Source organism: Rhipicephalus sanguineus, chromosome 1 (assembly GCF_013339695.2).
Source record: "Rhipicephalus sanguineus isolate Rsan-2018 chromosome 1, BIME_Rsan_1.4, whole genome shotgun sequence".
In the NCBI taxonomy this organism is placed as follows: domain Eukaryota; kingdom Metazoa; phylum Arthropoda; class Arachnida; order Ixodida; family Ixodidae; genus Rhipicephalus; species Rhipicephalus sanguineus.
The window spans coordinates 213,158,999-213,172,159 of record NC_051176.1 but is presented as its reverse complement, the minus strand read 5'-3'; the positions used below and the strand labels follow the sequence as shown (position 1 = coordinate 213,172,159).

The 13,161-nt window shown below is 45.6% G+C and overlaps 2 protein-coding genes across 2 annotated transcripts in view; one reads left to right on the top strand and one right to left on the bottom strand.

Annotated features, from left to right (window-relative positions):
- The window catches only part of LOC119407071 (uncharacterized protein C18orf19 homolog B), a 579,856-nt gene that overhangs the window by 82,601 nt on the left and 484,094 nt on the right, over positions 1-13,161 (bottom strand). The gene's annotated exons all lie outside the window — the stretch shown is intronic.
- The window catches only part of LOC119407061 (DNA topoisomerase I, mitochondrial), a 98,371-nt gene that overhangs the window by 55,392 nt on the left and 29,818 nt on the right, over positions 1-13,161 (top strand). Inside the window, exons 12-14 of the mRNA XM_037673902.2 lie at positions 1,848-2,136; positions 5,192-5,446; positions 5,536-5,650. Of these exons, the coding sequence (XP_037529830.1) occupies positions 1,848-2,136; positions 5,192-5,446; positions 5,536-5,650 (659 nt within the window). The remainder of the gene's footprint in view (positions 1-1,847; positions 2,137-5,191; positions 5,447-5,535; positions 5,651-13,161) is intronic.

Here is a 13,161-nt window from a genome sequence, read left to right as displayed (position 1 = left end):
AGCGGTCCTGGCAGCGGACGGAGGTTCGTTGGGTGGTCGCCTAATAAAAGCGTGCAGTATGGGTACAACAGCACTATGCTTGCTGTACCGTACGCGTGCGTTTAGCGTGATAGCGTCAATGCAGCGACATTTCACGGCGTCCGCGCCCCGCAGCGCTCAACTCCGTAACAGCGATCTGCTTTCGTTTCTACAAAGCGGTGCGCGCAACACGGCCCCGCACGAGGTGGCAGCGATCGGCGGCCCGTGCTGTTCAGGTTGTGGCCAAATAAAAGCGTGCAGTATGCTTAAAGTAGCGCTGCGCTGCACGCGAGCCCGAGCAGATAGCTGAAGATACTTATTGTGATAAGGTTGTCGGCGCTAAGTCATGCTGGCGCGTTTGTCGGTGGCCGCCGCTTCGCCTTCGTTCTTTCCCGATGCTTACCTGCAAAGGCGTCGCCGCAATCGCGCGGAAGTCGGAATCGGTGATCGACCGATCTCCGCATGTCTCGAAAAGACGGGAAACCTTTGGCGGCACACTGTGGCGTCGAGAATTTCACTGGTGCAGCAAAATTTTATGGCAGAAAAAGTTATCGCGGTACGCGTAGGTACGCACTAACCGGTAGGCATAGGGCGAACCACTACGGCTTAAGCGGTCAGCGAATGCATTGGGCTCTATGGGACTCGGCCGGGGATTCGTCGCAACTACGTTTTAACCGTTAGTACGTTTAAAGTGGGTACGTATTAACAAGGTTTGACTGTATTTCATATGTTGTTACCAGGGTTATATAAATTGCGTGGTTTGTAAAAAGGTAGTGTAGTTCATACCTGGCAATAATCTGTTAAGAAAAGCTTTCTCCAAAGGCTCTTTGAATGTTATGTGTATTCTAAGCCGATTAAAATATGTGCTTGTTCCTCCAAGTTACTACAAATTTGTTTTTTCAAGCTCCAAAAACGACATAATAAATGCCGCTAACTGCTCCCAAACAAGGTTCTCCTGCTCCTAAATTGAAATTTTGCTGCTCCCAAAACTGCTCCCAAATCGATTTCAGCCGTCTCACCCCTGACCAGGAAGCTTCTGCTGTACATGTACGGCGAAAACCCTCAAGGGGTTAAATAAGACAGTAGAAGTCATTCTTGTACTTGTGTAGAAACAGTGTAATGTTGCGTAGTGTGTATTTTTGTTGTGTGTGCATCGCCTTATTGAAAGACAGCATTCTCATAGTTTGGTGGGCAGGGTTTATTTATTTATTCATTCATTCATTTATTTATTTATTTTGTTTATTTATTTATTTCGAGTATCCTCAGGGTATTATAAAATACATTATAGAGCAGAGGGAGATACATTACAAAAGATAATGAAAAAAATCAAAGTAATGAAAAATAGAACATTTGGAAAAGTTATTCATACAAGTAAAATGCACATAGTGGTTATACATTCCAAGTACAGTGCAGACAAGTAATGATAGTGCAGTATTTTTACACCAGGTTAGATAGAGCATTTTTAAAAGCACTGTGATTAACTATGTTTGTTGTGGAGGCAGGTAAACGATTCCAGTCCTTTGCAGTTCTGGGAACGAATGATTGTGGGCCTGCAGCAGTTGAAAAGCGTGGGATGTTTAACTTATGTGAATGACCAAGCTGGTGTGAGGGAAATGGTGCTGGAAGTATAAACAAGGAACGAATAGCGGGGTTGTGATACAGTTTCTGAAAAAGACATATTCGAGGCATATTAGAGCTGGGGCCAAATGTAGGTACTATAAAGTAACAGTTTTAGTGACAATGGGGCAAGGTTATGTAGTTAGCAGTTATTATTGTGCTGCTTTGACTGACCATTTAAAGGTAGTGCTGTTTTGTATTCATTTGTACAGGGAAGCTAAAGTACCAGACCCGCCACCAGGGCACAAGTGGAAAGAAGTTCGTCACGATGACAATGTGTCATGGCTGTCTTCGTGGACGGAAAATATTCTTGGGCAAACAAAGTACATTATGCTGAATCCTAGCTCAAAGCTGAAAGGGGAAAAGGACATGCAAAAGTATGAAATGGCCCGCAAGCTAAAATCTTGTGTGGACAAGATTAGGCAGAACTACATGAATGACTGGAAATCCAAGGAGATGCGCATCCGGCAGCGTTCTGTTGCACTCTACTTCATTGACAAGGTATGTACATCTTGGGTTATGGTAGGCCTATCAGGGTTTGGTTACATTGTGGCGTTGTTCAGGCTGTGAAGTGTGGTAAGAGTGCTTATATGCTAAGCTAGGGAGTAAGTTGATTCTACTGCAAAAAAAATAAGGTCAACTGCTCATTGCCAACCATGGTTAAACAGTGTCTAGTTTACTCGTGATACGCTGCATGTGCCTCAAGCAAGGGCTCTTGACCTTTCTCTGAATTCCACCAGCCTACTTTGTCATTGTGAAACCTCCTCTTCTTTCCACGTATGTATTTACGTGTTTTCCGGTGTATGAGACGCAACCCTTACTTTTTACGACTTTGGCGGGGAAAAATGATATATAAGACGAACCTTTGTATAAGAGACTCATCTATTTCACTCTGTCAGCATGATAAAACACGACGACGCATGCTGAGTACATTCATTGTGAGGTGCGTAGTCTCGCACGGCATTGAATATTTGTAAGCAGCAGTATGAAACTTGTATATAACGCAGTCTTAAGGCGCAGGAAACCTCTATTTACAGTAGAACCTCATTGATACGTTCCCGCTTAGTACGATTTCCCGGCTCCTACGCTCGAAATCGCGAAAATTAAAAATAACTCAATACAGTTGTGGGCCTTAGGCGTTGACGGCTTCACTGGTGGCACAGGCTGGCAGCAACGCTTCAAGACTTGCTACGGCATCGTTGGAAAGACTCTGTCTGGCGAAAGCGGTGCAACAAACAGCCAGGACACAGAGAAGTGGCTATTCGAAGAGTGGCCGAACATTCGCTACAACTTTGCGCCGTCTGATATTTACAACGCCGACGAAACGGTGCTGCTTCTGGCAGATGTTGCCGAACAAGACGTTGGACTTGAAAGGAACCTCGTGTCATGATGGAAAGATGAGCAAAGTGCGGGTCTCGATTTTGCTCGCGGCGAACATGGGTGGCTCCTGCAAGCTGCAGCCGTTCGTTATCGGCAAGAGCAAGTCGCCGCGCTGCTTCAAGAACACGAAGAGCCTCCCAGTCCGATACGCGTTCAACAAGAAAGCGTGGATGACGCGGGACCTTTGTTCCGAATGGATTCGCGCATGGGATGCCGAATTGGAGAAGTCGGATCGCAACATTTGTCTTCTGGTGGACATTTGTTCCGCACACCATGTCGTCGGCCACTTGAAAAGAATAACTCTCAAGTTTTTGCCGCCCAACACCACTGCAAGGTTGCAGCCTCTCGACCAAGGCATCATCAAAGCTTTTAAGGTCGGATACAGGCGACGTCTGGTGCAACGGCTCCTGATAAACCTTCGGTTGGGGGTCGAACCGAAAATCGACCTCCTTGAAGTGATTCAAATGATGACTGGGGCATAGAATGATGTGAAAAAAACCACAGTCGTAAACTGCTTTGGTAAAGCTGGCTTTCTAGCGTCACCTGACGACTTCAAAAGCGACATCACAGCAGACAACGACATGGGGTGCCTCGAGAATGACATTCGCCAACTCTCAGCATTGGCACCACTGCAACAGATTTCGTCAGCGCTGATGACGACGTACAAGTAGTTTCGGACCTCACCGATGCCAAAATCGTGGCCGGTGCCAATGAGGCGGACTTCAGCAGCGATGATGCTGACGACGCCTCGAAGCAACCCTGCACCGCTGCAGAACTTGCGTCGGCATTCAGCCTCATTCGCCGCTGTTGTGGCGCAATGGAAGGTGCAGGACTTGGCTGTCTGGAGGGCCTCAGCAATATTGAGGATGGCCTCATGAAATTCATGGCTCAGAATAAGAAGCAATCCAAGGTCACGGACTTTTTTCATGCCAAATAAAGTGCGGCTGTTTTCATGTATTTTTTTTTTATATTCTGCGCAAGTCGGCAAGCTCCTGCTTGGCAGACACTGGAAACCGCTCCGAGTCTTGCCGCGTTACAAGGTAACTCTTAAATGGACACATTTTATATTTCGAATTATCAATATATCGAACTATTTCGCGATCCCCTTCGAGTTCGATATATCCGGGATCGACTGTAATTGCACAATCTTATCCATGGTCATCGGCAGGGGTATGCAAAAGGAGCACTTGCCACATCACTACATGCTTGAAGGCAGCGGTATAGCTCTGCCGATAAGGCGTCGTCATGCCATTGAGCAGCAACAAATGCATATCACAGGTACAAACTGGCACGTCACATCAGGTGTAGAAGCAGTCTCGAAACGCCTTTGCAGTAAAGACGCATGACCAGGTATTGCAGGAAAGTGCCTGCCACTGACCTACCCAGTCACATAACCACCACTGGCACAGCGGCTGCAAGATCCCTTTGAGCTCAGTGGATCAGGATTTTGCCGTTGTCTTTGCAAGGGGCAGCTGGTGCTTACCACTGCAACGGAGGAATTGTGCTAGATTGTCTTTATTCACAGATATAAGTGAAGAATCATTGGTCATGAATACAGGTCCAGGGCACATTTTGGGTAAGATTTTTGAGGGGGAAGAAAGGCCAAGCTGTATTCAGTTAAATATGGTAAATTTGAATTCGTTGCGAGTAATCATTGCTTTATAAAATGGATTCAATATTAGTGAGATTAGCATTAAAGCAATGTAGCTGCACACCATATGGCCACCTAAACGATCATGTATGATATGTGTACTGCAGCTCAGTTCATTTCTCATGCTTTCTTGCTGACATGCTGTGCCATCTCGCAGTGCTGCCACGAAGTCTGGATGTGGCATGTCTGAAAACATACTTTTTTTTTACATGGGATTGATTTTGCCCAGCATGAGGGAAAGTGGTTTTTGCCATTGAAAGTAGTATATATTCACTGACCCATGTCACCCCAACAGTTGTTTTCGAACCCCGTTCCCACTTAGGTGTAGACTGGCATACTGAAAACTTGGGAAAGTTCCCAAACAGTGTGTAATTGCTTACAAACTAATTCTCTGGGTCCTCTCTTGTGTTGCTTATCACTAAATGAACAGCATTTCTTTTATAACTGTTTCAGAGAGCCTGTAGGAACTCGGCTAGCCATTTCCTCATTGGTGACATGCCTTGTCTTTTTCCCCTTCCCCTTTAGCTTGCTTTGAGAGCTGGCAATGAAAAAGAAGAAGGCGAGACTGCTGACACAGTGGGCTGTTGCTCCCTGCGTGTTGAGCACATCACACTGCACGATGAGAAAGATGGCAAGGAGTTTGTGGTGGAGTTTGATTTCCTTGGAAAGGACTCGATTCGTTATGTGAATGCTGTTCCAGTGGAAAAGAGAGTTTTCAAGAATCTAAAGCTCTTCATGGAGAACAAAAAGCCTCAAGATGACCTTTTTGATCGGCTGAATGTAAGTAAATTGAATGCACTGCCTAAAATTTGATATAACCTCTGTCCATTTTGGTGTTTTATTTCTTTTCTGTTTATTCTTCTTTGTAGACAAGCATTCTAAACAAGCATCTCAATGAGCTTATGGAAGGCTTGACTGCCAAAGTCTTCCGTACCTACAATGCTTCTAAGACACTTCAGGAACAGTTGGAACTTCTAACTGAAGGTATGCCCTTTTATTGTCTAGGCGCTTACCAGTAGCAAGAGCCATTATTATTAGTGCCACTGGCATAAGCAGCCTAACAGTGTTGTTTGCCCTGCAAACTTGTCTGTCTGTGATAGATGCCTGCAGTACTTGTGGAATGGATGAAAGGTTATTGAGCCCAAGCAGCCCTTAACTGCATCATATTGATAGTGATGTTGCAAGGTGCTGACAATTCAGATGTGCACTCGCGCTTTGAAACTTTATCAAATATGCTCAAGGCTACATTTAGCAATAATACAGTCAAACCAGTTTATAATGAACTAGGAAGTCCTGCAAAAAGTGCTTGTTAGTTTGTTGTATCATTGCCCTTCAAAATGTTCGCAAATTAGCAACCAAGCCATTTTTTTTCCCAGCGAATTTTTATTACAGGGCGCTAACAACCCCTCCTGTGACAAGTTAAGCCTTTTTGTGTTGTGACGCTTTACGAGTGAATTACCCCCCTTTGCAGTGAACTGACACTGTTTCACTAAAATGCTGTACAGCCACGTGGAGCTGATCATCCCTGACTATAGTCGGATACAACTTTAGAAGGCAGCGCCATTTCCTCCTCGAAGGTGGATGAACACAAGCCTGCACCAATGGGCGTGCACTCGGGACTGACATGAGCGAGACGGCCGGTGGCTCCGCCTTCGGAGGAACATCGGCGCGTGCATGAGCGGGACTATTTTTTTTTAGTCGCGGAGGCGATCGGCTGCTGCGCTTCAGTCGTCTGGGTGGGACCTCTCCCGTCTTCTTAAGTTGTATCCAACTATAGGTGCGTGCAGCATGTTGCCTACTTGGCTAGTGCTGTCACTGTCAGACCACTTGCTATACCGTATGTGTGCGTTTGTCATAGGTGTGTTCGTGCCTGCTCCACTCCTGACTGTGCACAGTTGGGGCGAGTAGCCTGTTTGGTCAACGCATCAATGCGGCTATGTCAAATAGCCTGTTGGTTCAACATGCACTCGACGTCTCCGTGATGCTCTGGTAGTCCTGCACAACGAGGCGTGATTGGCTTGGGTCGTCGCCAATAAAACATGCAGTACGGTCGGTCGCTGTCAGTGCATCGACATTTCTCGGTGCCTGTGCTGCTGAACTTGGCACCAGTGAGCTGCTTTCTTTTCCTCAAAGCGACGTGCATTTGAAAGTGGTCTAGCACGACGCAGTGCTGGCGAACATGTGAATGGCAGCATGGTGCGCGTATACTGCGGTCAATGCGCACAATAGCGCTTAGCCACACACATGCATAGCCGAAAAGAGCGTGATAAGGTTGTCAGTGATGAGTCATAATGGCGCAGTCATTGCCGGCCGCCACCTTGCCTTCGCTCTTTTCTAATGCTTATCCATGAAGGCATCACAGTTGCACGTAAGTTGGGATCATTGTCGACCGGCCTCTGCAGTTACCGAAAAGACAGAAAAATTTTTGTGGCATGTAGTGGCGTCGATGAGTTGAGAGGCGCAGTTAACTTTTATGTGATGAAGCGTGTGGAGATAAGTTTGCGAGACGCTTACCCTACGAGGCGACTGGAAAGGGACGAGACGTTCTCCACTGCTGCAGCGAACAAAGATGCTACGGCCGGGTTCGTCAACTCTCCAGCACGGCGCAGAAAAGGCACTCGAGGCAGGATGTCAACAAACAACACGGGTTTATTAACCCAAGATGCAGCACAGTACGACAGTCACGGGCTTGCAGGCCGTAAGGGGAACTCCGCAAGGCTGATCGAGTACGCTTGCCAGTGGCGCTACGACTATCACACAAAGGGCAGCTGTCAAGCACACGAACGAGAAGCCGCCTGCTAGAGCAGCGCGTCAATCTCTCGTGCTGCCCTGAGAGCATCTACCACAGGCAAGCCAGCACCAGACAGAAGCGAGCTCAAGGGGAAAGGGGGTTGTCACTGGCGGCCAATGAAGACAGGCATTGTGCAGTGACGTGGGCTAGCGTGGTCACGTGGTGGCGCCAGCATGCTCAGGCATGTTTGGACGCGTGGCTCATGCGGGGAAGACCAACGCATGGCTTGCACCAAGCAAAAAGGCCTGGCGGCGTAGCCACGGTAGCCATGTCGCCGATTAACGGCCGTTCCCGGCGTTCGAGCCGCGCGGGGCCAGCACATGCGCTAGCTGGGGAACGAGGCGCCAAAGGGGAAGGCGCGCTCGATTTCCACAAGCGTTATCACGATTATCGCTGATTGCATTGATGGCTTCTTGCATTTGAAGGTGTTGTCTGGCTCATTGCAGGTTCATTCCACGTAAGATCGAACAAACGATGGCTGGTTGACCTCAAATTTATTTCAAAATTTCATATATTATTGCCTGATGAGTGGAAAGAAGAGATCCGCAATTTGTTTTGCCGCCAAAAATTTTGTCGAAGCACAGGAAATCAATAATGACGAAGAGGTGGAGTGGAGCGCTCATCCGCTCTGCTGTTTTGGCCAACTTTCGTTATGAATTGCACAAAATATATTAAAGTTAGGTAGCTGAAATTTCTTTAACTAAATATATGCATGTTTTTGCTTCTGCTCAGGTATTTTTAGTTTTATGTGTAGTGAAGATGTTTTTATAAAAAACCTTGAAATTAGCCCATGGAACGTTATTTTCTTTACTTTCAACGTCCTTATCTCAAAAAAGCCTTGTATCAGAGTGACAAACAAATATTCCGCAATACGTTCTTCACATGCTTATCTACCAAACTGGTGAATCTTATAATTATATAACGTTTCAGTAAAGAGAGATGATCGGGCTAACTTCAAGAAAACACCGAACAATGGAAACTTCTGACGACAATTTAAAAAAAAAACATTTTTTACATTTCCTAAACTTTGTCTACTTATTCTCCTCCACATCGGCTTTCACAATCATTGAAAACATGTTGCATAATGTTGTTGCACTAATAGTTACGGCCCCTCCAATGAGACCCGAATTCTGACTTCTTGCCCAGCGAGTGTATAAAATGCAGGCAGGATTGAATTTCTTTTTATTAAAAGGGCAGCAGTACCAACAAAAGGTGTCGAGAGCACTGAAGACGTTAATTTTGAAATTATTTGGTCACTGCAGCGGCCACGAGCGCCGGGCTACCAAGCAGGCACACGCGCACCCGAGATGCTCGTTGTAAGAGACGGCGCAGTGAGAGCTCGGTTTTCGTGTCCTCAGACCGATTGAGTTCGAAACAGCAACACCTCTCGGGTGACTTGAATGCACATGCACTGGAGCTTTACTATTCTATCCACCCTCTGTTCGCATCGCAGCTAGGCGCTGATAACACGGCGGAGCTGGAAGCAAGATGAAAACCCTATAAGGGAGCTATGAGCGCTCGCTTCACGCATGCTGCTGCCTGAGAAAGTGCGCTGCGCCATTTGCGATCAGTGAAAAGCATGAACGTGGTGCTCCAGTGGCAAAGAAAAAAAATATGGAATGTGAAAGGAAAGAAAAGCAAAACTATCGGTAACCGGATGCGCTTGCCTATCTTAGATGTCGGTTGCAGACGGCCTGAATTGGCGGCGCGGATAGGTCTTGTGCTTTGCTCCTACTCTACTCCTCCTGTGCGTTTCATGGCGAGAAAGTATAGCTCTGAATGAGTGTATTGTGGAGACTACCTTTCGAAGCACATTAAAGGAGTACTGACACGAATTTTTAAAAAATTCGGATTGTTGCTCTAAATAAAAATACTGGTGTCGAGAAACCTAAAACAACTATTGTGGTGCCTGGGATTGCATCGTATATATTTTAATTAGCGCCACCTTAAAAAGGACACTTTTGGTTTCGATATCGAGGGGGTGGCTTCTCAGTGTCGTTTCATAGCAGTGTGACGTCACGGAGATAAAGAAACTCACGACGTACTAGCGGCAAATCCGCCATCTGCTCATGGTGCACATAAACAACGATGAGTGAATTGTCGTCCAGTGACCCTGACAGTGATTTCTATGATTTAGGCTGCATGCAGGACGCAGAACTCGCAAACTCGGGGGAACTGTCTTGACTCGTCGGGATAATGTCCTTGCAGTGGGGCTGGGGCTGGCTTGCAGATGCTAAGCGACGAAAACTTCTAAGTCAAATTAAAATATTTTATACGTGTTCTCCGACTCCAGTGTGTGGACAGCGTTGACACTGCATACCAACGAAGCAAAAAATGTCCCTTTTGCGATGTCTCAAAAATCGTGTCGCTACTCCTTTAATTATTGCAAAGAAGCCAAAATTTCGCAGAGTTATCGACCTAGACATAAATGCTTTGAAGGAACGTTTAACGCTCGAAAGATCAGTGACTGTCAGTGAGACGGACTACTTGTGCTACGCGTGCTTTTGCTACCACTGCAATGAAAGATCTTCACGGAACGCACAGTTTAATGATGACAAAGAAATCGATGTCATTAACCAGATCACTGCGACTACCGGTGCACGTGCGTTCAAGTCACCTGAGAGGTGTTGCTGTTTCGAACTCAATCGGTCTGAGGACGCGAAAACGAGCTCTCACTGCGCCGTCTCTTACAACGAGCATCTCGGGTGCGCGCACGCCTGCTCGATAGCCCCGTGCTCGTGGCCGCTGCAGCGACCAGATAATTTCAAAATTAACGTCTTAAGTGCCCGCGACACCTTTTTCGGTACCTGCTTGCCTTTTAATAAAAAGAAATTCAGTCCTGCCTGCATTTTATACACTTGCTGGGCAAGAAGTCGGAATTGCCAATCCTTGCCTAAGGGTCTCATTGGAGGGGCCGTAACTATTAGTGCAACGACATTATGCAACATGTTTTCAATGATTCTGAAAGCTGATGTGGAGGAGAGTAAGTGGACAAAGTTTAAGAAATATAAAAAATGGGTTTTTTTTTTAATTGTCGTCAGAAGTTTGTGTTGTTCGGTGTTTCCTTGAACTTAGCCCGATCATATCTCTTTACTGAAACGTTATATAATTATAAGATTAACCAGTTTCGTAGATAAGCATGTGAAGAACGTAATGCGAAATTTTTGTTGCTCTGGTACAAGGCTTTTTTGAGATAAGGTCGTTCAAAGTAAAGAAAATAACGTTCCCTGGCCAATTTTGAGGTTTTTTATAAAAACATCTACACTGCACATAAAAACTAAAAATACCTGAGCAGACGCAAAAACATGTATATATTTAGTTAAAGGAATTTCAGCTACCTAACTTTAATATATTTTGTGCAATTAATAAGGAAAATTGGCCAAAACAGTAGAGCGGATGAGCGCTCCACTCCACCTCTTCGTCATTATTGATTTCCTGTGCTTCGAAAAAATTTTTGGTGGCAAAACAAATTGCGGATCTCTTCTTTCCACTCATCAGGCAATAATATATAAAATTTTGAAATAAATTTGAGAGGTTGACCAGCCATCGTTCGTTCGATCTTACGTGGAATCACCCTGCAGGTGCTTGTAGTTGTAGAGAACGGCGTCAGAAAATGTTGCCCTGTGAAAGCTGAACGCAATTCAGGCTTCGTGCTTCCTCCTATTATTTTTTTTCCTCACTGCCATACTGCCCCTGTAGAAATGCTTGGAAACTGAGCAACCTCTCTCGCGTCATTGGAAACCTGCGGGCGTTACTTGCCGACCTAGGGTGTCTTCGTTGTGATTAAACTGCAGCAGTGCTTGCGCGAGCGCATGCCTCTCATGCTTTAGAAGGCCTGTTGTAATTTTTTTTTCACTTCATATGCACAATATTTTTACCGCGACCGTGTCTCTAGTGTACATTGTAAAAGTAGGAGGCTTTGAAAAGTGTTTGCATATGTGGACACAATTTCAATGGGTAGGATAAAAAAAATCGTAAGTGCGCCGAAATATGGTCCTTATAACCTGTAGATCATTATAAGTGAGCTCGACTGTAGTCGGATCTACAGTAGAATCTCGACGATGCGAATCTTGCAGAGTGGTGAAAAATGTTCGTCAGCCGAAATTCGCATCACTGAAAAACATCGAAAACTATAGTATGCTACTAGTATTCCTAGTGTGTGACAAAAGAGAACTGGTGTGCATGTTTATTGTTTTTCAAGGCTGCAGCAACATCATAGACATTTCTGAATGATTGCCAGTAGTTGGAAGTCAATGATCATACTGGTACTTGTAATTTGATGGCTCGTGCACACTTGTGCAATTGAGGGACAGGAAGTACCGTGTCCCCTTCCCCATTTTGGCACGCTTTTCTGCATGACACCATTGTACTGTGGCGAGAGCGACTAGTGTTCTTCATGCGATAGAACAAGGCCAGAAAAATTTTAGAACCACTGTCCTTTGTTATTTTCTTTTTGCAGTGGGGTTGGGGCTGTTTTGGGAGATTTATGGCCATGCTTGGAAAATCGGGAGACCCCCAGATAAATCAGATGAGTTGGCAGGTCTGGATTCCCCAAAAGTCGGTCATGTTTAGAAGGCCTAGTTTCTTCGCCGTGTCCATCTCCTTCCTCCTTGGAACCTCGTCCACCTTTCGTAGGAAGTCCCACTGGGAGACATGACTTGCTTCAATGAAGCACGTAAGCGTAAACAAAGAATAACAACATGGCCTTGAGTGCAGCAGCGCACATCGATGCCTTGGAAAAAAAAAAAACCGCAATGCCATCATTTGTAATCTAAAAGCAAAGGCACACGAATGTGTATTAAGGCCTCCCAAGATTCGTGCACACCATCTCGGGGCTTACGACGTGCAGTTGATAAACGATGCTGACAGCCAGCGCATGATTGCAGTGTCTTTCGCGGCAGTGCGAGCAACACCTGTTCGTTTCTGCGGGACAGTGTATATCGTATCAAATGTTGCGGGTGAAAACCGTACTCTAGCACTTCGTAGGATAATGTACCTTGGCTGGGACCACAAAAAAGTTTATCACCCCAAAATTTGTATGAGCCGTGATCATATCTTGATTCTACTGTACCTACATATGCAGGAGGATCAAACAGTGTGGAGGTATGAGTTTTCACAACTTTAGTTCGATTCTTTTAGGTTTTGTGTTCACTAACCGAAGTTTTGCAGCTAATAGTGATTACTGTCCGATTGCCCACGAACCCCATTTACCGTTAGTTACATAGTTGTTAGTAGACTCGAATGTAGGTCCCCCCCCCTCAAAAAAAAAAAAACCTCTCCTAAAAAAAAATCTACCAAGCACATTTTGTAACATACAGTGGAACCTCGATTATGCGTCCCCCGGATTTGCGATGACCCGCATTTCACGACGAATCGGTTAGGTCCCGGCAAAATCCCCATAGAAATAACGTATTAAAAACCTTGGTTATACGATGCAGTTTTACACCGACCCCGCATCTTACGACGACTTTCTGATTCCGCCCGAGAGAAAAAAATCACCTTCTTTAATCGTATCTGGATGACGACCAAGTATTTGCGAGTGCACAATAAGAACTCTCGTTGCCCTAGGTTGACGATTAGAAAAGTAGAGTGTGAGACAGTAAATTTATTCTCCTGGCAGTTCATGCGCTTCTGCAATCCAGTTTTCCTGGCTTTTAAGATAGCTTCTGGATACGCCTCGGTTGCGTGCATATCCAGGGTCGTT